Here is a 24106-nt window from a genome sequence, read left to right on the forward strand (position 1 = left end):
TAGTAGTACTACTTTTACACTTATATTGGCAAGTTAACTCTTCCAAAGAGAGTAGATGCTGGTGTGGTATTTTTTGTTAGGACTTGCGGTGAATGTCAGACATGGCCATTTATAAGAACACTATCCAAGCCATAAGCTGAAGCTCTTGCTGCTGGGAAGGTTTGAGGGGGAGGAGTGATTCCAAGAAGAGTTTTGCATATGGAGTACTGTACAAGTTGAAAGTCAGAAGGCTCATGTTTCTCTCCACTGTAAAGATTAGTGGACTGTCTGCAAAAACAAGCCTCAGACCCAGTCATCAGATTATATTTCTACAATAAAATATTTCAAATGTGTAATCAAAAAATCAAGCCAATGTGTCATTAGAATGACAGAATGTCCACTGTTGGTAAGGCTTTTAGAGAACAAAGCCTGTTTGTCCTTCTTATGCTCACTTACAAAGCCTTCCAGCTTGATGGACCCTGCTGCCCACTTCTTGGCTGTGTGATTCATTCTCTGACAGCATGCATGGAACAGCATCCTCTAATCTTAGAAGTACTCATGTATTTATACTTAGCAGTGCTTAGATTCCTGTGCGAGGAAGGTCAACTCTCAGTTGCTGTTGACGATGAGGTGTGAGAGATGCAAATCCTCTTCACTCTGGGGCATTTCCTCTAGTGACTCTGGGAACCTAAGGAGACAGTATGAGTGGATGCCAGATGTAAGTGCACCACCCAGCCTGAAAGCACTGTCTGTATACGTGTGTTTCCCCCAGTAGCAGGAAGGCTAATTATCAATAAGCTAATAATTGAAAGCATTATAATATTCTGTATGTTTTAACTCTGGCCTGGACCTGAATTTGTGTGAATTGGTGGTGCAGACAGGTGCAGCTTTGCAGCTTTCCCAGTGGGATGGACTGTATGCTCCCTGGTGTGTGACATGGGCTCTGTTGGAGTGTCTTCAGCTCCCTTCTCCCGTCACACATTCTTCCTGCTGCTGCCTGATGACTTTGAAACAGGCTTCCAGGAGTTGATCCCTCATTGCCAGCATACAAACTGGAGCTAATGCTAGTCACGCAGAGTATTCATGTCTGTATCTGGCTTCTGACACTGGAATCTGTTTAGAGACCATTTGCCAAAGTCCTTCTGCTTGAACCTTCTTTAAAACAACCCTCACAAACTAATGGTCAAGGTGTGACTCTGTCGTCTGATCTGAAGTTACGCATGAGCTGAACCTTGGGGATGAGAGACCTACTTAAGATGGGAGGTTGCTTGAGGTGCTTGCACAGGTCTTTGTTAAAGACAAGGTAGGACACTAAGGTTTTGTTCAGGCCATGCTATGCACTCATTCCAACAGGCTTTGTCTCTTAGGCACTTCTTGATGAGGTGGGAGATAATTCCTCATAACAGGCCTGTTTGTGCAGGAGTTTGAGAAGGAACAGCAGAGAAGAGCTCTCTGTTGGAGAGGAAGGTGTTACCAGTAAGGAACAGTCCAGTGCTGCTTCATGTAGCACCTTTTTTGGCCAGGATAAAGTGCTAACTGGTGGTGTGAGGGAGTTCAGCACATGCAGCTGTCACGTTCTGTGGGCAGTGCTGTTGTGCGGCCGCTTCCAGCAAGCCCTGGGCAGTGAAATCTACGTGCAGGCGCACACATACCATAACATGATCAATTTTGCAGGCAGGTGCCAGGTGCCCTCTCTGTTCCACTTGTTACGTGTCTGTCCAGCAATGTCACCAAGGTCTTTAACACTCATGATAAGGCAGAGTGCAAATCAGAACAGAGAGTCAAAGACCTTGGTGGCGGCACTTTCAAGAGCATGACAAGGTTGCTGGGATTGCCAGCTGCAGTAGGTTTGGATCGCTGCTTGCAGGCACTGAATTTGCAGCTGGCCTCAGTGTCATTTTATCAGGTTAAGTGTTTGCAAGAAATAAGCTTTTTTTCTGTTTTGAAAGATGGAGATACAGCTTGCTATTGATACTGAAGTACATTTCTTTATTTTTCCTTTCTGTTTTCAGGACTCCAAAATACTTTGTTCTGCAGTGCCACAGGGTAATAAATTATCAGGTATAATTAAAGCCATCTTCTTTTGTTATCGCTGAAAGTTGCAAATATAAGCCAACCTGGCTATATTTACTCCATTGCTCTTAGTTTTCAGTGATCCCAAAGGGCATGTTTCTGTTTTTCTTGAAGCCAACCCAACTAAACAAAAATGGAACAATGCAATAGGCAGAGGGAAACAAACATTGCCTAAGAAATTGTATCAGATCTCAGGCTATTACTCCACACGTGCCCTGCCTGTCCCTGTTGTTTGCTGGATTAGTATTGCTCGTGGTAGGAGAGAAACATCAACTGGGTGGCATTCTTTGCTGATGTTGCACTCTGCTGCACAGAGAGATGTTGAGACTGAAGGAGTTTGCAGCCTGTCTGGTCAGTGCTATTAGTGCTTCTTTTATTTAACAGGTGAAGGATTGTAGAAGGCTTGGGCTAAAGAACAGCCTTGGGAGGGGTTTTCTGGTGGCTTGTGTATTACTGTATGATTACAGGCTGCTCAGGGAAACAGGATGTCATACATTACCTGCTAGGTGACATTAAGGTGATGGCTAACTCCCTCCTCAATGTCTTGTCCCTAACAAAATTGTCCCCACACCCTCAAGCTAAACATTTAGATTGATTCTTATACCCTAATTAAACTGTTTCCTCCATGACTTCCTTTGGGAAGAATCCTAGCAAAAACCAGCCAGGCTGGAATGAAGACTAGCAAACCATGCGTCCAGGTGGCCTTCACCCCCAGAAACACCAACTGTGGCAGGGTGGCATTCCTGTTGCTGTGCATAAATATACACCTGGATTCTCTGGTAATGTGCTCCACAGTGACATTCAGGTCCTTGCCTTTCCTTTAGGTCGAGAAAAAGTGTTGCCAGAAATGTTGCCCTGTGGTATCAGTAGAGAGATCTTGATTTATTAGGGTAGGTAGGAAGGCTACTTTACCTTTTTCAGTACCAGTTACCTTGCACTAGCCCTCAGCAGAAATCCCTAGGATATTCCTGGCTGCTACTTCCTCCCAGACCAAAGCACCCCTCCAGGAAGGGGAGCCTGGGACCATGTGGGGAACCACTGTGATTTCTGCTGCAGTCAGATGCAGCCTGTCACAATGAGCAAGTGGAAGAAGCGGCCAATACTGGGTGCTTGGATTATGCAAAGATTGTGGTGTGCCATGTCGATTGGGTAGGGGATTCAGGTACACATGGAAGTTTTCCCACATTTGTCTAATTAATTTTTTCTTCAAATCTGTGTTGCTGAGCAGGCACAGATATGAATGTCCTTAGATTTTATATTTTTAAGTAAATGGAAATTGTTTAGGCAGCTGTGGATCTTCTGGAAAGACATTTCCAAAACATTCTTGGAAGGGCGCTTTAAGTCCCTTACTACAGGTAGTGAACAAAGCCTCTGTGTGAATCCAATGGGTCTGTTATTTCTTCTGTCCTAAACTGAAACTAGGAGGCTGACAGTCAAGAGATGTGCAAAGGTGGACAGACTCTTACGGCAGCGTTTTTTATAGGGCAGTTAGTTATGTAGCTTTAATTAGTTAGGTGGCATGATATTTGCATTATTCAGAAAATAGCATCCTGTGACTACAATATAACTGCATATGGAATTACCACTTTCAATGGAGCCTGCTTCTGCTTTCCTTATTATTTGGTAGCCAAGGATGTGATTATCAAGATAATAAAATTTCTTGATAGAGGTCAAGGTACAAAGGTCTGCTGTACTTCTAAATCTGTTCCCAGGCAATCATCCTTGTTTTCCATGGGGCTGTTCATGAGCAGTTGTTACTATGTGACTTTGCTTAGAGGTTGAGATGGGTAAACACATATAGCAAAATGTATATTGCTGTATTCTGATTCTGTAGAACTGGGCTTTAGTGTCTGCTTTTGGTCTAAACTTCGTTTCTACAGAGATGCTTTGGAAGAGATAAGTTTAGAATTATGTCAGCTTGGATTCTGGGTGGTAGATATGTATGGATGTGAGAGAGTAAGGCTCAAATCTCTTAGAATGGGGAATTGAAAAAACACATGCAGTGTTAAGTTAAATCTGGCCTTGCTGTAGTGTCTGCACTATACTAGGCGACAGGAGCTTGAGAAAAACGTTTCTGAGAATCCTGTCGCAGAAGATGGTGTGAACCCTGTTGAAAACACACAAGGAGAATTGCGAGCTTGTCAGCATGAGGCTGTGCTGGCGGTTTGGTTACTTCAGAACCAGCTAACCCAATAGTGCCCGTTAATGGTTTGACTGCATGTAGGGGAGTCTGCAATGCCCATAGCTACAATTAGCAACAGAACTATTCAAATAGATACCAAATTGCCGTTTCTTGAGGGCACCACCTTTATCTTTCTTAACTTAGCTAGATACAGACACAATGATAAAACAAGAGTTGCTTGCTTGGCTTGTCAGTAATTAATACAAGTATGTGCCTCAGAAGCAGGACCATCTTAAAAAAGTTATGGGTGTTTTCTTTAGTCTGTAGCCTCGTCTGTCAACACTGACTTTTACTTTAAATCAGCAAATAAAGTAGAGAGTGTTAAGTGAACAGTTAAACCTCTCACACTTTGCTATTGTCTCCCTCTTTGTATGCAGCCTTGTCAGTACAGCTTGCTAAATGTCAGGACTATGTTGCCAAAACTTACACTGTTTTAGCTTCAATTTGCATTTATTTTCTATGTTTTCCACTGTGGCAAATTCTGCATTTGTTTTCATTGACTTCTAATCTCAGAATCTTAATATAATTGCCTGATTTGTGGAAGACTGCGTTCAGTTTATTTAAGCTACAGTCTGAGGTTGGTTGAGACAGCAGGATAGTGACTTTTCACATCGAGCTTAGTGTTAGTAGTCCCCTAGGAAATTTGTAACACTGTTATCTGATGAAAAGTTCAGCTTTCTCAGGGGATTTCCGTGTGCCTGAGCTCTCATGCGAGTGGAGATTATGAAATTGCCCCATTTGGAAAAAGCCCTGTGCACTTCTGTGTTTGATTGGTACTGAGGCCAGAGTGCCTAATTTGGGTCTGACCTCCCATATCTTTCAAGTTAATATTCAGCTTTGGAGCTATACCTAGTAATCATACATTTTATCTTCAGCATTCATTACAAACACTTATTACCTAATTTTTACAGCATTCCTGTGAGCTAAATAAATAAACAGCTGCCCTCATTCTGAAACGCAGCAGGATGTGGCAGTTTTCAATGCAGTCAGGAGGCAATAAAAGCTGATGTCTTTTAAAAAATGTTGATGATGTATCAAGTTCATTTTTACACAGGCAAGAAGATAGAGCATTGATTGACTGATTTTTTTGAAAATATATGTCAGTTCAATTTTTGGGCAGTCTTTTATGTTCTAGTTAAATATTTTGGGTCATAAAATAAGTGAGTGTTAATACCAGGATCCTGACTAAAATCAAGCAAAATATTCTGCCATCTGTTGCTGAATTTCTTTGCGGCTTCATTAAAATGCAATAGTCTCTACTTCCAGTCCTAGAGTTTTTTTGCGGTTTCTCTGTTTTATAGAATAGCAGTTGTGAATTGTTTGAAATACACTTTTAATTCACTTTACAGGTTTTGTGCTTATACTTTCATATGTTTTGTTTTCAAAATTCTGGAAAAATCCATTGAATTAAATGCAACAGTTGCAGAATTTTTAAAAAATGCATCTGTTTATGTATTTACTAAGTGTCAATAATTGAGTTTGTTAAAACTGCATATTGCTTAGGCCTGTGTATCAGGAATCCTCAGCTGGTGAATTGGTGTAGCTCTGAAAATTTAGTGGAATGTAGGTCATCTATTAGCTGAAGATCTTGCCCTAACTTTTTTTTTATGCTGACCTGGCAGCACTCTGTGTGCTGTATGTGGGGGAGATTCATGCTGTTCTCTGATACACATCCTCTGTAAACAGCCAGAGTTTCTTTCCCTTTCTAATTTAGCTTTAGTTTTAAGGATGGTGCAATAAGCGACCCTTTAAAAGGATTTAAAATAAGACTCTTTCCTGTGAGTTTTGGTGTTTTGTGGTGGTTTTTTTTCCTGTCTCTGAACCTTTCTGTTCTTCTAAACATATATTTTTAGAGGCACATACTACCTGAGGTAATATTTAGATGTATTTTTGCTTGATGTTGTCAGAAGGTTTACATAACCACAGACAATCAGAACTCAATAAACATAAACTGTTGTATCTCGGAACATCTTTTCCTTATAGTTCTCTATCTATTCTAACATGTGCAGCTGAAACATAACTGGACCATATCTGAAGCTGACTGAACATAGATACATGCCAGAAGGAGATTTGCTTATGGGACAAAGACAGCTTACTGCAAAGATAGCAATATCTTAACTCTGAGTGCCTGTTCTGGCTTGTGCCAACCAACTCCTTAGGAAAGCAGCAGCTGCTGCCTACCCAACAAAACGTTACTTCAGAACAGTAGGGAGGAAAAAAGAAAAGTGGTTTTGACACTTGATACATTATGTGAACTTGGAAGTCCCTTGTCCCAACAATTTCCATTGTAGCAGAGGCACAACTGTATGAGAACATGGTCAACAGCCATCACCTATGGTGTTACCCTGCTCTGTTCCACATGCTTGGTGCCTAGCAGGTGGGGAACAGTGTGCTGTCAAGCCAGAGAACACAAATCAAGACAATGAAGTAGCCCTTTAAGACCTCAAGTGTCCTCACGTACCTGGTCTTTTTCATTGTTTTTCATCTTATCTCTGCTGCTACCTTAAGGAAGTGTAAGGAATTTTACCAGTGTATCCATAGAAATAATGCATAAGACCTCTCCAGCCGTACACATTCCATTTTCTTCAGGTAATTCCAGTGCTTTGTGACTCTGGTACATGGAATCAGGTTCCTAAAGTACTAGCGAGCACTGTTCTTCTCTGTGTCTAGAAGTAATCCAGCCCTCTGTGTAAAACAGTGTGGTGCAAATGCTCCAGGGTGTATTTTCAGCCAGCAAGTTCTGTCATTACCAAAGGGAAGGAATGGTTAGTATATTGACAGTCCAATAGAAAACCAGCTGGAAGGATGAGCTTCTGAAACTACCAAGACAGGGTCTGTTGGGACCATCCTGATGTAGTGTAGTATAGTGTCATGCTCAGAATATGAGAGACACGGTTTCCAGTCAAAACTTCTTGTGAATTTGGGCAATCCTTATCTTCTAACATCTGTTTTTCAGTCTTTCCCAAAGATTGAGAAAGTTCTTCAATTATTTTGAAGTGCTGTTGCTCATCAATCTTTTCTTTAGTGCTGAAGTTTGAGGGTTTTATTTCCATCCATTGGACTTGAGACTCAAAAGCAAACCCAAAGAACTATCCATAAGGGTAACTTTGCAATGACCAACTAAATTGAAATGTAGGGAGCAATCATGGGAGGTTGAAATAATTTAGATGTAGGTATGTTTTCAGTGGAAATAGACAGTGTTTCTGGTTAAACTAAGTGCAGTATAATGATTGGCTTATTGTTGTTAATCTTTAGCATGTTAATCTTGGTTGCTTTTACTCTTTGTTCTGAAGGTGGCTTGTGCTGCAGTGTGCTAGATAAGGAGCATTAGGACGTGGCACTAAATTCAGAGCTGTCAGGTCTTCCTGAACATAGGAAAAGTAAGAGCTACTATGATCTGCTGACTGCAGACATGGTATCTTGCTAAACTATAGAATAAGTCGTATGTCAGCCAGGTTCCCCGAATTTGTGACAAGTAAGAGGAACAGATATCTTCACACCCAAGGGAGGGGCAGCTTTTTCTCTTCTCATCAGCCTTTCTGTGTAAGAAAGAACAAATACAAGTGCAGGACAGTCAGAGTGCTTTGATCCTGGAAGGCTCTGCCTGCCATTTTGCTTGCAGGTCCTCATTACCCATGCCAGTTTCATGGGAGAAGCTCTTCAAACTGGATAGGTGGTGCTGTGATAATTTTCAAGTTGGAGGGTACTACTGGATTCGTTCTACCTGCTTGTTTTGGGGATTCAGAATGATTCTCATATGTGTCTTCTAGTTGCATTTGAACCAGCAGTCTCACAGATGCATGCTTACATAGCTGGCTTATGAAAACACTTCATTACTATTAGTAATGGTCATTTGATTAAAATGTCCAGTCCTCCTTTTTCCTGTGATTTGAATTTCTACTAAATTTAAGGTCACTTGCTCAAGTACAAAGAATTCTGGACAGGGTCCTCCTTGGTCACAGCTTATTCTGTCAACTTCTGTTTAGCTCCATGCATATGCCATATGCATAATGCCATTCCTTATAAGCTTGTTTGCCATTAGAATAGTGGTATGTGACTGGATGTGACCATGGCATTTGGTTTTCGGTTTCTCTATTGTTTGGGGTTTTTAATATATTTTACTTTCTGAGTTGATGTTTTGAAACATCTAAAACCTGCATATTATGTAGAGCATTATATTCCTCATGCAGTGAAAATCAAATCCTAACAGCAAACCCTTACTTTCTGCCTCTGTAGAAGGACCCATCCTGCCCTGAGCTGGGTTTGACCTTTGGAGGACCTTCTCCATAGTCTATACCATCCCTGAATGTGTTCCATTTACCACTCCTGAAAATACTTTTATTGTAATAATGAAATACATTTTATGGTCACATCTGTGGTCTGTTATCTCTGTAACTGACAAGCCTGTTCAGAGGCTAATAAATTTGCAGTTTGTCCTTATATTGTGAACATTAGCAGGAGAATTTTCGACCAGTTATAATGCCATGCAATTTGGAGCTCTGCTCAGGATCTGCTTCTTAAAGCAATACAGTGACTGTTCTTCTGTTTCCTTTAAGGTTGCTTTTTTTTTTTTCCCCACTGTTAGATGTATAATTTCTGCATAATTTCTTTCTGCTTTTTTCTTTGGCAAGCTCTATTTCGTGGTTGTCTGTGTTGATAACAGAATTTGCCTTGCAGTGGGGAAAGTAATGAGAATATCTGTTCTGTGGCATAACGTGAGGCTTAGGGAGGTGGTTGGGTGTGCCCCTCCGTAGGCAGGAGCTCTGCAGGCTGTGTTTGCCAGCAGGGCTGTGGTAACCAGACTGAGGCTTTTGACTCTGCCTTCTGTCTTGGCTTTCTGACGTAGAGTCTTTGTCTTGTCATGTGTGTCATACAGGAAGAGGGCTTGATGGCTTTTGGGACTTTACCAACTGCACAAAGGGATGTATTAGCCCCGTGTTTGCTGCTGGCTTCCCATGCAGGGTGGAGATGGGATCTCAGCTGGCTTAATGGGCTCTGTATGCCTGAAGTCAGTGTATCCCCAGTGAAGGCTAACTGAGGACTGGTTTGTGTGTGTGCATTAGTACATGCTGAGAGCTGTGCTTTCTGCCAGAGTAATTGTGCTGGACTATATTTAAAGCTCTTTTGAGCAAAAATAGTGACTTAGAGAGGAATGGAGGTAGTCCCAAGATGAGAGGGAAGACCCGGGCCTGTTGCACAGCATTCCCTCTCAGGAGAGATGCTAGAAGCTGGAGATGAATGGCAGGCTGCTTCCTCTTGACTCACATCACCATTTGGCATGGCAGATATATGAAGATGATGGACCCTGGCTAAGGGGGTGTTCACTTTGGTATTTTCTAGTGTCTGCTGAGGCAGCACTGTTTGATGTGTGATGGCCTCAGAGCAGAGAGCTATAGCCTACTGTAAAACAGGTCAGGCCATGGCTGCAGAAGGAGCAGCACTTGACTGTGAGCAAATTAGATTTGTATTTTCACACTAGTAAATCCTGCACAACAGGCCTGCTGAGCTGCTTGATTTCTTCTAAGCAAATCAGGGCATGGCTGTCCAACTTTTTCACAAGACAGTTCTAGCTCTTGCCAGCATTAATAGGTACACAAGCAGCTCTGAGAGCTATTCTCACCTCACAGGGGGAAAGCTGCCCTAGAGGAAAAGAATAATTAAAACGTAGTAACTGCTTAAGAAACGAAGACCAAAAACCTTAAAAAATATTACTTTGTCATGCTTTTTGGATGCGTTGTCCAAGGTTAGGGGTATAATGAAGGCAGGTGAAAACTTGTTGCCTTGCCCAGCACTGTAAAAAGTTTGCTTTTCATATTGTCAGTCAGTGTCATTGGCTCAGTAGGGTAGCATGGTTCACCATTAGGAGATTGCTGTTTGCTCTGGGTGATCGTCAATTTGCAAGTTGTTCAGTCTTTGTTTTGTCTGTTGAAATTATTTGAGAGCCCATTTTTATTTTTATAGGATGTAGCTTCAGACATCTTTTGTCATTAAATCACAGTGATAGGTAATGTGTGAAAATCACACTCATTGGGTTAAAGTGCACGTGTTCAAGAGGAATACTTCCCAGATAATGAAAAATTAGTACAAAGTTCCAGTGTACAAGGTAGTTCTGTGGCAGCATTTGACTTGCCTGCCCTAATTGTCTCACCATGTGAGGGTTTCCTGAAAGACAGGTTTCTAGCCAGAGTAGTGTGTGCTACTAGGAAATGCCCTCAGCTGCTGGAGCTTCAGCTCTTGGTCTCAGCTTCAGCATCTCCATAGGCTTGTGTTATCCAAATCTCCTGGAAGTATGACCAGTGAAGAAACAGTGCCCTGGGTGAAGCAGGCCTGTGTGACCAGGGTGCCTTGCGACCTTGTTCTGCAGTCATGCCTAGGCACAGTTTTGCACAGACTTGATAGCCAGCTGTGCAGTCTGGCTGGGCTTTGCCTTCCTGTAGAAGTGCAGTTTTACCTGAATGGGAAATTGTGAATCTGAAGTCTTTGTACAGGGAGAAGGAAATGCCTTGTTTGCTCACTTGACATTCTTCCTTTCTTTGCTCCTTCTGTTAATTGGTGGAGATGGGTGCTGAGCTGGGAACCCACTTCTTTTTTTTTCTCCTTTGGGCACTTTTGGAACCTTGCTGATTCTAAAGAATGAAGCTAAGGCATCTCATGCCTCATTCTATCTCACTGTTTCGTCTCGCTGTGATGCCTTAGTTGCTGTTACAAAAATGATTGGGTTGCCCTATGAGCAGTCTCTGTGGTAAGAAATAAGGGTCAGAATTTAATACCAGCTTCTGTGTTACAGTGATATTTGGCTGTGATGAATACAGGCTTAGCCAAAGGCTAGCAGGTCTCCCCGGCTGCAATGGATATAAAGAAAATAACATAATTGTTTTCAATCTTGCATGTTTAATCAGTAGAGAGTGAAATCCCCTGATGACAAAAAGCTGTGTCTGTAGATCAGACATATTGCCCTACTTTCCTCTTAGCTGCTGAGCTAACTTAAGGCACAAAGCTCCTTCTCCCCTTTCCTTCATTTGTTTTTTGTAGGGAGTTAAGGTATGTGAAGCTGGGAAGTAGATCTGAATGTCACAGTGTTTTCACTGAGCTTGTTAGCTTTAAAGAGGCTGAAAACCTGCCATATTGTAGATTATGGGCACAAACCCTTTGGGTAGAAAGTCCACAAATTAACATTAGACCTGGTGAGCTTTTTACTGTACAGGATTGAGATAATGTTGAATACCATTTGCATGCCTTTTATTTTTAGAAAGCAGTGTTCAGGATGTGAAAAACGTAGCCACAATTTCCATGGGGTTCTGTTTTCCCACCCTATTTAATTTGAAAAGACATTGCACCATTAACTTTCTGGAGGAAGGTATGAGCCCTCTGCACTTCTCAGTGAAGGAAGAAAGAATGGGAAAGAAGTTTGAGAAGAGTCTTGTTCTGTAACCTGCCCCTAGAAGCTTTGGTTTTTTTTCCACTTGTCTGTAGATCTTCCCAGTATTGTTGGAAATTATCACTGCTTACTATGGGACCTGTTAAGATCATACTTGTAGTAAGATCAGCAAATAAAACTGATTCCCAGCCGTGGCTTCTCTTGCACTTTGACCCAACTTTTGAGCTTCTGAAAGTAACTGGGGATGTGTTTCTGGAAAGAGGGAACTAAAAACCTGTGGCTTTTGGACCACAGATACTTCTTCACTACACAATCAGCGTTCAGTTGTGGTCTGCATTGAACAGAGACCCCATAGCACTGATTTGCTATTTTTTTATAATGCATGTTTTTATTTGGATGTTCATTTTAATCAGCAATATAGCAAGCATCGAGGTTGTTTTTCTTCACTAATTCATGTGACTGTCTTGAGCTCTTTGATTACATTTTGGGTTTTGGGGTTTTTTTCTGTTATCACACAGATTTGATTCTTAAGCAAGAACCAACTGGCCTACCACTGTGGCCAGACATGAAGGTGCTGGAAAACGTTAGGTTGTCAGTAAAATGCTAATCTTAACATGTAATACAGTGCTACAGTCCTGTAGGAGATGCTCTGCCGTACGAAAATCCAAGAGTTTCTGGTTTTGATGCCCAGAATGCAGTCCCCAAGGTTTGTTTGAACTGCATGGAAATGAAGGACAGCTGTGCCTTTTGTGAAGACAGTATCTGTGGAATGCTGCCATGTGTGATTTTCTAATCCTGACTGGTGTCTTCAGAGAGGAAGGGAAGCTTTGTGGTTAAGGCACAAGACCTCCAGGTCTGGGAGTTCTCAGTTGTGCAGGAAGCTTCCTTATGTGACCATATGAAGGATCTTTCTCCCTGTCCCACATGGGATATGGACATCTCTTCTGCTTGTTTCATGTGGATGGGGATGGTCTCCTTGTTGCATTGCCATAGTGTGCCCAAACTGGAGCTAATTACAACACAGGCATTTCAGCCCTACTAGACCTGTTGGTTTGGGGGGTTATTTGCATGGTTTATAAGCAAAGACTCTGTTCTCTGCTGTTGCTCCCTTGGTGTCAGAACTGAAACTGTTAAAGTAGTCTGCCATGGGGAAAAGCTGTCTCAGTATTATTTATGCTGACCCACCAGTGCATCAGCAAGATGGTTCACATCAGATTTGACAGTCTTTGAGTGTGTTTGCTCAGTCTGACCTCAAGTTTATCTCCCCATTTGCGCCTAGGGCTTGGCTTGCTTGCTGGGGCCTATGGTTTTAGCCAGGAGGCCAAACCCAGGGGTGAGGGAGCATGCAGGGCTGCAGCTCCCTTGGTTTTCTGTGGAAGATGAAGGGGAGGGGAAAGGAGAGGCTGCATGTCCATGTCAAAGTACATAGAGAGATTGGTCTCCAGTGTGCTGCCTGGTGTTGTTCTGTACCCACCAGCTTGCAGTAGCTGATTGTAACACTGCTCTTGGCCACTCTCAAGCAAGAGAGGAGACATGCAAGTTATATAATGTTTGAGCTGACATTTTGTCTCATGCTTTTTGAGTAACTTGATAGTGTGTCTAAATTTTTATGGCAGGAAAATACTACAGTAGTAGACCTATGGTGGTAAAAGGTGTTCTTCCACTCTGGGTATTTGCATTATTAAGTAAGCTTGGTATTAGCCTTCGGAAGACTTGCCCGTTTCTTTTGTTTCCTGTTTTTGGAGGGTTGTTTTTTTTTTAAATAATGTTCTTTTATTTCTTTAGGCCCAAGTGGGCAAGCAGTCATCTTGGATGGGAATGGCTGTTTTCAGGAGGAAACCTCTCTTAACTCTTGACTTTTTGAGGTATCCAGAGAGAGAATTTAGATGCATTGCAGTGTTCAGTGCTGTTCTGTGGTTTCCTGTGTGAGCTGTTATGCATGCCTCCATGACTGAGAGGGATTGCATAAGACACTGACCCACAAGTCCTGGAAGTAGGACCAGATGGGGTGGGGGAGAAAATGCATGGTACAAAAGGCTGGCTTTGTGCTTAGGGTACTGCAGGCAGGACCGTGGTATTGGGATTCAGTCCCTTGGTCTCACAGAGTTTTCAAGTGTGGCCTTGGGTAGTGATCACAGGCTCATGATCAGCTGTCAGGAAGCCAAACAGTACCCCACAGTTTTGGTAACCTTTTTCTATTTCCTTCATGGTTTACTCCAAATGATGATGAAAACTCCTTCAGATGTTTGTAGGAGCTCCTTGGAAGGCAGCATTGATTTTCAGCAAACTCTAGTGCTAAGCAAGTCTGAAAATGCTTGGCATGGCAAAAAAGGCAGGAGATTAATGCTCTTCTAATGCTGGACTGGTTAATTACAGCTGTGGAAGATGGTGACTCTTTGTTACTCCCCCTCATGATTACAGGCAGGTCAGCAGGAATCTCAGTATAGTTCAGGTTGTGTTCTTGCAATTGCCCATAGAATATCTCCCTGACCAGGAAAATCATGCTTCTATATGCCAAAAATCCTCCAAGCCAAGCCCAGACAAAATAGACGAGCAAAACCCAAAAGTACCAGAACAATGAGGAAACAGAAAAGCGGAAGAATTATTGCTTGGCTACCTTTTTTTTTTTTTTTTCCTCCCAAAAGGCATGTGGTCCTTTAAGAGAAGCTTGAAAAATATCTTAAATGGGGACAGATTCAATGAAAAAGCTTGCAAATATCTGATCTCTGCATGCCAGTGTGCCTTCAGGCAGCCATCCCTTTGTCCATCTGACTTTCTGAACAGTCGATGATCTCACCAAAAAATAAACAAGCTGCAGAAGTGTTTAGGGAGTTTGGCACATTTAGGAAGTAACCAAGGAATCGGGGTGGGGGAAGTTTTTCCTCCAGTTGCAGTGAAGCATAGTGCTTTAGCCTCTGCTGGAAAGAAAAGGACGGGTTTATGTTTTTGCAGGAGCCAGATCTTTTCCTAGGCTTTCCCCGGGTGGGGATTGGGGTTGATGGTCGATTTTCGGTAACGGGGTTCGGTGGAGCGTTTGCACGGCGTGCTCACAACCAGCATATTCATGAGTGGTCCTGCTGCGTGGGAGAGAGGAGGGCGAGGGAGAAACTTTTGCCCCGGAGTAACCTCCGCGTTGCCTCAGCAGAGGCGGGTGATTTACTTTTTCGTGTGGAACAAAAAGGCAACGGGGAATTTGTAACTGGATATGTAGATGAGGGAGCAATGACCGTCAGTAACCCCGTGTACTTGCTGCCTCAAGAGCAGAGCGCCTGGTTCCTCCCCTTTGCCGGCTCCTCCGCAGGATCGGGCTGGGAAGCAGAAGTGGCACCCGACCCGCCCGTCTCCCTTGTCACCTCCGGTGGCACCCTGAGTGCCGACCGTGCTTTTTCCTGAGGGGGCCCATTCTTGACAGTATCACCTGCCCAAGTTAAGTCAAACCCACCCCCTAAGAAACCAAAACCAACCAACCAAAAAGAAAAAGAAAACAAACCCAAAAGCAACCAAACAAAAAAAGAACAACCAAAAGACCCCTCCTGCAAAAGAGGCATGAGAAAAGGTTGTTACAGCCGTCCCCTATAAGAGGGGGGAAGGTACAAGGCCCTGGTTTTTCCATGTCATTACTTTCTCTTTAGAGGTCATGGTTTTCCACTCTTTGCTCTGGGTTGTGGCATCGTGTCTCCTAGAGTAGAAAATAGAGCATGACACCTAGCTAGTTGTCTTACCTCGGCCTGGAAATCTTCACTCTGGTAAATCCTATAGGACCTGGTCTCTCACCTCCTCCTGGCATAGCTGCTTTACTCATCACTGCTTGTTTAAGCAATGTGGAGATAGAATTGGCCTCTCTCTCTTAAACAAAACAGCAACAACAAAAAACAAACTAAAACTAAACACTGCTCCCCCCCTCAAAAAAAAACCTCAACCAAACCACAAAACAAAAAACCAAAAGAACCCACACACAAAACCCAAGAAAACAACCCAGAACAGTGTGAGAGTCAGCTTCTTAAGATCCAGTTTTATGGACTTTAATAGTTTGCTTGGATTATAATTTCCAGATGGTTCCCCTCTGCTGTGATGAAGGTACAAATTGGTTTTAAATCCAAGAGCTGAAACACCAATGCCTTGAGAAGGTGAAGCATTTGGGAAAGGAAATGGAAACAATGCTTGCAAATGTATTTTTTAATTCCAAGTAGCTAAGATTGTTTCCTAGACCTGCGTGCTATTCTGTATCATATCTGTGTGTCTGCATATGTCAGACTTTGAAATTTATGGTAGAGTACATCAGCTATTAACAAAATTAACCAAAGGCTAGTAAATCCCTCAGTGGCCCATGCACCAGCTCAGTCCCATGCTCAGTAACAATACAGGGATTAAGTGCTAATGCTGTAGTAGGTTTCAGATCAGGGGAGCAGCTTAATGTGCCTTGCTTCTGTGTAAGTATGAACAAATTGAGCTGAAGTAATGATGTTAATGGGAGTTGTTTTTGAAGGTTGATTTCTTTTCTTCTTGTTGGTTTGGGGTTTTTTTGAGACCAAGGCACCATGGACTGAGATTTCTGAAGCCTGCCAAGTTTCAGAGCACTTTACCAGCAGCTCCTCTTTTCCCTTTGTGCTATGGTGTGTGTAATTCCCTCTCCCCCATTTGTCAGCTTGACTTTTCCTGTTCAGAGATCTCACACGAGTTTCCTTTTGGCTTTGCTGTGACCAGAATGTTGCTTGTTTTGTCACTTTCCAGACCTGAAACTTCGGGATTTCCTGATTGACAATGAAACATTCTCTGACTTCCTCCATCATAATATGTCCATGCCATCATCTGCAGTAGAGGAGCTGCTGGATGCAGGGGTCAACCTCCAGCAGGTAAAGAGTACTTTCAACTCCTAACATAATGCTTGTCTGTTGTTTGTTTAGCTGTAGTGCCAAGAGCCACAGTGCTGGACCCCACGTATGCCAGGTGCTGTAGATACACAGAGGAAAATGTATTCCCTGCTTCTTTCCTCTTTTTCTCAATTTACTGTGTTATTTGATTTTAAGCTGTAAAATGGCGCTGGGAACCCATGAGCAAACGTTTCAACCTACAGAAGAAAATAGTACCCTCAGGCTAAACTGAATTTCTTCCTTCTGCATTTTTTTTTTTTTTAATGGAAGTAAAACATTAATTAAGCTGCTAGCACTGTTCTGACTGCTTTCGGTCACTCAGCTTGGACTAGAGCAGGGTTTCTGTGTCTTGCTCTGCCTTACATTCCTGTGCAGCAGAAGGAGCTATACTTTCAGGTTTGTGGCCAATGCGTCAAGACAGACACATTGTACATTACGTAGTACAAGAGTCCTGATATCCTGAGTGTACCATGATTGCAGTCATAAACATAGCCAGTCGTGACAGTGAGCTAGACCCTTGTCTTGCAATGGCTGTCTGCCATTGTCAAGGTTGTAACATGTTTTTTGCTAGGCTTGATTGATTAGTTGACCAGCATCCTTTCTAATGCAGAAGCCAGAACAGACTTCAAAGGAAGACCCAGGGTTCTCTTGGAAGAGTGCAAAAGATGGTATGCAAAAGGAGGAGGAAATCCATTTTGCTCCTCAGCTCCAGAGCAGATCTTTTCATTGAAGTGGAATGGATTAATAGTCCTTTTAGTCTTTGTTTTCCTGTAGTTACAGATGCTGTCCTGCAGCTGCACATCTGTTTTAGCACAGTTAGATAAGTTATCCTACAAATTAAGGATACATTCTACTAAAAAATGTAAAGCGGAGAAAAAATTCTTATCCATTTTAGGCTGCATGCTTTGTTTTACTTGAATCCAATTTGCCTGAAATTCAAGCTAGATTAAGACAATCATGCTACAGATGATTCTAGAAGGGTAACTGGAAGACTGCAGCAATAGCATTCTAGTCATTCTCCCAAAGTTAGTGGTGAGGCAGAAAGATTTTCAAACAGGCGAAAAACCTAACCTTATATTGTATGACTGCCATACCGTATTGGTTGTATAATGGAAGGACAAAAAAAGCTTAGCTTTTATCTACATAGTGTGTTGGAAGGGTGGTGAAAGGCTGGTCAGTCAGCTAGTTCTTCCTTGAATGCTTCAAGCTGTATTCTTGTTTATGTAATTCTTGAGTTGATTCTGCTAGAGCACTGGGAATGATGCTGCTAAGTAATAATAGCATTTTGTGCTCAGGGAGGGCAGGAAGAGCTAATCTGAGCAACAGGACACTAAGCTGCCGATAAGTGGCCCACCGAATTTTGTCTGAGCACTTCCTAATACAGATGGTAACTAGAGATTCAGACCTCTCCCTTCCTGCAGAATGACTTTATCTGACTCACAAAATGGATGTCTTTGATTTTGCTGGAGATCTGGTTTGGAGAACTGTTGCTGCCTGCTCTGAGCTTCCCCTCCCCCTCCCAAGGACACATGCTCCTGCCCATGTGCTCCGAGCTCCTTTGTTCCAAGCCCGGGCAAAGCCAAATGTAACTCAGACTCTTCAGCAGTGTCTGATTGGCCGCTCACCCCGGGTCCGCCCCCAGTCCTCCCCTTTCCCCTTCTCCAGATAAAAGATGGTCGAGGGGAGGCTCCGCCCTCTCTCTCAGCTCAACTGCTTTCCTGTGAACATCTCTGTTTGTCTGTCTCATTTGAAAGTTTCTAACTGCAGGGAATTGAGCGGGCAGGGAGCTATATTTCTCCCTCTTTGCTTCTGCTGATGGTATTTGCTCTGCAGCTGATTCAGGTACCGATTTTAGAGCTACTGAAGTGCTAGATCGCCCTTGCTACCTCTCAAGGCTGCTCGAGGCTTTCTAAGGCATTGAAATACAAGCGCTAGCCGGTATAAAGCTGAAAAGATACCTTCCACATAGAACTGACCTCTCTGCTGAGCTGACTAGTGACTTCAGTGTTAATAAGGCATTATTTGTTAGGTCTCTAAATGAGTGGGTCATAGCTTCATTCAGAAGTCATACAGTAGAAGGGCCTATCCAGACTATGCTAACCTTTCACAGCAAATACAGCCCTCTTCTGCAGTCTGTTGGTGTCCTGGGGTTGTTCAACAAGGCCAGAACTTATGATACACAAGTAAGGACCTGAAGTCACCAAGGAGATGGGACAGTTCAGTGGCGTTGCTGTAATGACAGCACTCCAGCATGTCCAGCAGGGTTGTGTATCCGACATACTGAAATTAGTGCAGACAGTTAAAAGCAACCAAATCCTTGTCTTGATGGGTACGTTGCTTCCTGGGGCAGAGTGGCTCAGCCTTCTGTTTTTCCAGTTGTGGCAGGTGTGCTCAGAAGGGTGTGGGATTTGGAAGGTGCCTGGGTCAGCAGTGGGCAGGCAGCTATGTAATCAAGTCTGGTATGCTGCTGTTGTCCAGGTGTGGCCAGACAGCTCTTGTGTGGCTTGGAGGCAGGAGTAGGTCCTGTCCCTCTGAAAAGTTGAAGGCACAATGAGGTCCTGGGCCAGTGCTGCAGCATGATGCACTGAATAGCAGTGAGGAGTAAATAGTAATGGGCAGTGCATATTCTGCTTGGAACAAATCTCTGTTTCATGAAGCAGAAAAAGTCCCAAGGAGAGAATGATATGACCTGTAAGGACAAAACAATTACGTATGACTACTTTCAGGCATGAGCCTGGCATCTTGAGAGTCCTTAGGGGATTTAACCTGTCATTTAGGATGTATTTTTGTCTGCTGAAGACACCATGGGTTCAGGTGACTGCAAGTGGATACAGAACTTGCTGACTTGGTGAGACTGGGTGCTTTAGTTTGGGGTGGATAGGCAGAGTGTTTTTCCTAAGGTCTCATGCTGTGGAGCTCAGTGCTTGAAATGGGCAGCTTCTCTCCAAAAGAGTTTAAAATCTGGGTGAAAAAGGTGGACATTTTCAGAATGGTGAAAGGTTGGTCACCGTCACTTTTTGTGAGTGAACACTGAGGCACTGGGAGACACTGTTTTTTCTGTAAGTCCACGCAGGGAAGCTTGTTTAGACTCATTCTGGGAGTGTTATTTCAGTGCCCCACAAATATCTCCTTTTCAGCATGGCTATAACACTGGTAGTAGTATTTCTGCTGGCAAAAGAAAAAGGCATCCCAAATTTTTCAAAAGGCCAACCTTTTTGATGTGAGAGCTGGGTGTATGGCATTAAAAGATCATATTTTTGGCATATGGATACAGACCAAAGTTAAAGGTTTGCATGAGTATTGCATTAAAAACCTCTTTTCTCTCCTGTCAGCTCCATTTGCTTGTTTTCTGAATGTAATGCACTTTCCCCCCCAGATTGTGCATACCGCTTTGATTTTGAAAGACAACAAATTTCAGACTTACCAGCCTGGTTCATGAGCTGCTAACTCTTCTGGAATGTAGATCAATCCTCCTTAGCTGTTGTTGTAAGTTGGGCAATGCACACCGAGTCTTATGAAATGACAGAAAGAAGACATTAAGTGTACAGCTGCTATTACCTGTGCATTTACAGTAAAATTGTTGCATCTGTCTAGCCCCAAGGCAAACAAAAATTTCTTTCCAATAGTAGACTCTGGATTTTTCATTGTTTATCACCTTCAAGAAGTATGCAGCTTTTTGACATGCACTTCGTTGTTCAGCAAACGTGAAGTCAGTAAATGACCTTATTAAAAGAATTTGGTTATCAGGCCTGAAAGGGTTTGGTGATAACTCAGAGGGATTTTATAAATTTTGTTAATGAGGTGATTGCTTGTGGATTAGGAAACATTATTGACAAGCAAACCATTACCTTAAGAAAAATATGCCTGTGAAGGAAGACTCTAGGATCTTATCTCACTTGTTGCAGCCAGTAAGATAACTTTTTTTTGCTGATACATTATCTGCTCAAAAACACTGCAAAATGTTTGTCTCAGCAGTTAGTGAGTAGATACTTCAGAGTTAAGAGTGATGATTCTGATTCAGAACTGCATAGAAAATGTGGCTGGCAGATACATCTGAGTAGTTTGGGACATAGGTCTTTTGCCCTTCACATAGATTTGCCAGACTTGTGTCTGGTCACAAGCCTTGTTTTTGTCTCAGTGGCTCAGTTCCCAGAAGACTGAACATTAGGCAATGCATGTACCCTTGGCTGGAGGAAATGGCTGCTGTGGAGGACAGGATCACTGCTGCTTTGTGCGTATTTGCGGGGAAGTTAAGAGAGACCTGCCTCCCCCAGGACTTCTCTCCCATGTTCTCAGCAGGGAAGGGTTTTTCTTGGAACTGAGTTGCATATGAATCAGGACAGCTCAACCTGTAGAGAAGAATGCCCCTCACCTCTATCTGGAAATGTTATGAATGGTTTGCTTTGTCTAGGCAATAACCAGTTTTTTGGTTGGAACCTTAGATGAAGGGAGACTTACATGCTTTCCCCACTTTTTTAGGTCATTGTGTCTGGTTATCGAATGCGACTGCAAGATCTCTGCAAAAACTCAACATTGTCTGAATTTCTCACCATCCAAAATCAGACGGCAGCCACAGACTCTGAAGCCTTCATTTGCACCTTGTCAAAGGAAAAACTCCATGCAGCTGAGCAAGCCTTCCGTGCTAACCTTAATCCTTTGAAGCCTCTTCAGGTGAGTTCGCTGGCTCCACCTGTAAGAGTGTCGTTGACACAGTGACATTTTCCAGGGCTTTCAGTCTAGGAACTCATCCCTGCATTTGCAGAACTGCTTAGAGGCAGTTAGAAAGAAGAAAGATGGTCAGTCTTTGTCACGGGAGCATGAACAACATTGCTTCTTCCTGTCATTCTTACCCTTCCAGTTCAGTCTGCTGTTTGCAGAGCATAAATGTGTATGGTCCACAGTTCCATTTTAAAAGGAAAGTCTTTGCTGTGTCGTAACAAAAAGGCTCTTGGTTGTCCCTTTGTTTTAGTCAAATGTTGTATCTTGGCTGGAACAAGCCTAGATATAAGACTGGCTTGTGCTGAGCACTAAAACCATTGCACTCTGCCCTTAGCATGGCGCCACTGAGTGCGGAAGTAGAGTCAAGTTTTAAAGTCCTGTTTCAAAAAATTAACCAACTGAATGGGTATTGGGGGAAGAATTCATTGAACTTCAAGAACATACATTATTTACAGGATGACTGGAGACTAGAGCAGACTTGGATCTGGGACAATCCAGTGACGTTTGCTACAGATCAGCAATATCTGTTAAAATATAGAAGTTTGAGGAATTCAGTGCTGGAAATAACAGTAGAGTGAAGAAAGGACCACAGAACCCACTCTGTTACCCACTAAAACAAATATTCTATTGTTTGCTGTGTGAGTTTTCAGATTTGATGAGTCTTTCAGTACTGAAAGTCATGTACCACTTGCTTGGCTTTGTCCCCAGTCAAAGAGGGTCATTATCAAGTACTGGAATCATTACTCTGCTGCACAGTACGTGGCGGTCAGTGACTTCTCTCCACAGCTCGTCTTCTGTTTTCCACATGTCCTCCATCTGCACTTTCTTTACTGCTGGAAGAGCAAGACAACCCATAAGCATTAAGAGATGTGGTAGCGACACTAGAATTGTGACAAAGATGGGCTGTTCAGAGAGGAATGGCTATAATTAGTTTCCTGTCTTCAGTTGTATGTGTATGTGCACATATATACATATTTTACTTTAAACCATTCAAAGATGCTAGAATTTTGGGGTCTTAAAGGGAAGAAAATAGCCAGCTATTGTACCGCTCAGAATTGGTTTTCTGGGCTCTGTGGAGACTCAGTCTTATTTTTCTTATTTACAGAAGCTTCTGCAGTGTAGCTGACAGAAGCAGGTATTGAGTGTGTCTGTGTCATTAGGTCTGTATTGTTGGTTGATGAAAGGAAACAGTCATAAGCCACTCTGTGCCTCTTGGCAGCAGCAGTATCGATTTAAGACATTATGTGCAGCTTTGGGGGGGCTTCTGAGAGGCTGGGTCATGATCTTGTCTTCAAGGGGAAAAAAGCTGGAGTCCAGAAGCCAGCAGTTCTAAACCTGCTGTGCATTGTTGTCTGGTAAAGGTCCACAGTTTTCCTCAGAAGTGTGTCACAGTGTACCCTCTAGTTAAGCTGCTGTAATACATCAGTGAATGAAACAGAAACTAACTGGCTTCAAAGTGGCCAGGCAAAATGGATAAATGAACTGTAGGATCACAACCAATGCATTTGAAACTTAGTGTCTTTAGAGGCTAGAAAGCACCGTGACCTGCAGTAACATCTTTGAACAAAGAGAGAACTTTCTGCTCATGAACAAAGGAGGCTTTTGACGCAACTTTGAAGGCACTGTGTGTCAAATCTTGGACATGCACACTGAAGATAGCATGCTCTGTTATCTACTACAGAGTCTGTAAACCAATGCCAACAATTTGTCCAGGGATTAATTTTTATTTTTTTCACTTCATCTCTTTGATGTACTTCATAGCAAGGCATATCAGTAAGCAAAGTAAGGGCCAAGTCAAATGGAGATGCAACAGTGATTTAGAGACAGGTTTTTAGCTTGTGTAATTGGACATGAGCTTCACTGGTTGCACTGTTTTGCGATTTATGGAGAGGCAGCATCTTAGTACAAGAAGGTTAATACAAGGGCTTGCAACTGTGTGCAAGAACTTTGTAAATTCAACACCAAGGGCTTGAAGTGTAAACTGGAAATTTGTGCCTCTCTGATATCTGGGCAGTGAAGTGGCTATGGTTTCTTGAAATGTCTTAATACATATGACTTAGCCTGGCATGCACCTGCTTGTTTTTGTCCCTGTGCATTCCTGTTTGTTACTCCCTCTGCAAGGTGATGCAGTAAATTTCATCATGGAATTGATCCGGATTAAAAGTCTCTGACCTGATTGTATGTTTATACAAATATTTATGCTGAAACTTGAAGGGGAGGGTGCAGGATTGAGAGCCCTATGATCAAGGAGTGAGTGCGTGGGTTGAGACCCTGATGATAACACTAACTTCTGCTGGCTTAAAGTGTGTGTGCATTTGTAGCCTTGGGGAAACTCTTTAAGTGTTCTAAGTAGCTCGCAAAAACGCAGTAATTGCTAGCAAATTATGGACAGATGAAGGTTTTAAAAAAGAAATTAAAGTACTTGCATAATGAAATGCATGAGCTTGAAATGTCACAGCACTGTAAGTTTTTTTAAAAAAAAAGGTAAGGAATTAACACTTTACATACCTGCTCCTCAGTTTTATCCAGAACACCTAGAGTGTTGCCCAAAGGGCAGTGGTACAGTTAAGACAAGAACTTCTAATTAAAATTTCACACTAGGATTCTAGCTCTGTCACTGATCTTTTGTATTACTTCAATTTAGCCTGTTCTGTAATATGAGAAAACAGAGCCAAGTACATTGGAGGTATGGTAGGGAGGTTAAAGTGTGTCTCCTTACTCTTTTTTATGTAAGAACCTATTTGAGGCAGACTGTTTGGATCAAAACCCAGCAGAAAATCTGGGTGTGATCACAGGGCACCAAGGTGGAGGATCAACTTTCCTTATTCTGGGTCTTCACTCTACTAGAAGACAAAAGTGTTTCAAAAAGTCAGATTCCCTTTTCCATCATCTATGTCTTAGCCT

General features: G+C 42.6%; 1 protein-coding gene across 2 annotated transcripts in view; it reads left to right on the forward strand.

Annotated features, from left to right (window-relative positions):
• Positions 1-24106, forward strand: part of ABCA1 (ATP binding cassette subfamily A member 1) — a 91857-nt gene that overhangs the window by 27604 nt on the left and 40147 nt on the right. For both annotated transcript variants that reach the window (XM_082301598.1, XM_082301599.1), the window contains exons 6-7: positions 16344-16465; positions 20963-21154. In XM_082301598.1, coding sequence (XP_082157724.1) covers positions 16344-16465; positions 20963-21154 — 314 coding nt within the window. The remainder of the gene's footprint in view (positions 1-16343; positions 16466-20962; positions 21155-24106) is intronic.

Source organism: Coloeus monedula (assembly GCF_965178545.1).
Source record: "Coloeus monedula genome assembly, chromosome: Z".
Taxonomy (NCBI): domain Eukaryota; kingdom Metazoa; phylum Chordata; class Aves; order Passeriformes; family Corvidae; genus Coloeus; species Coloeus monedula.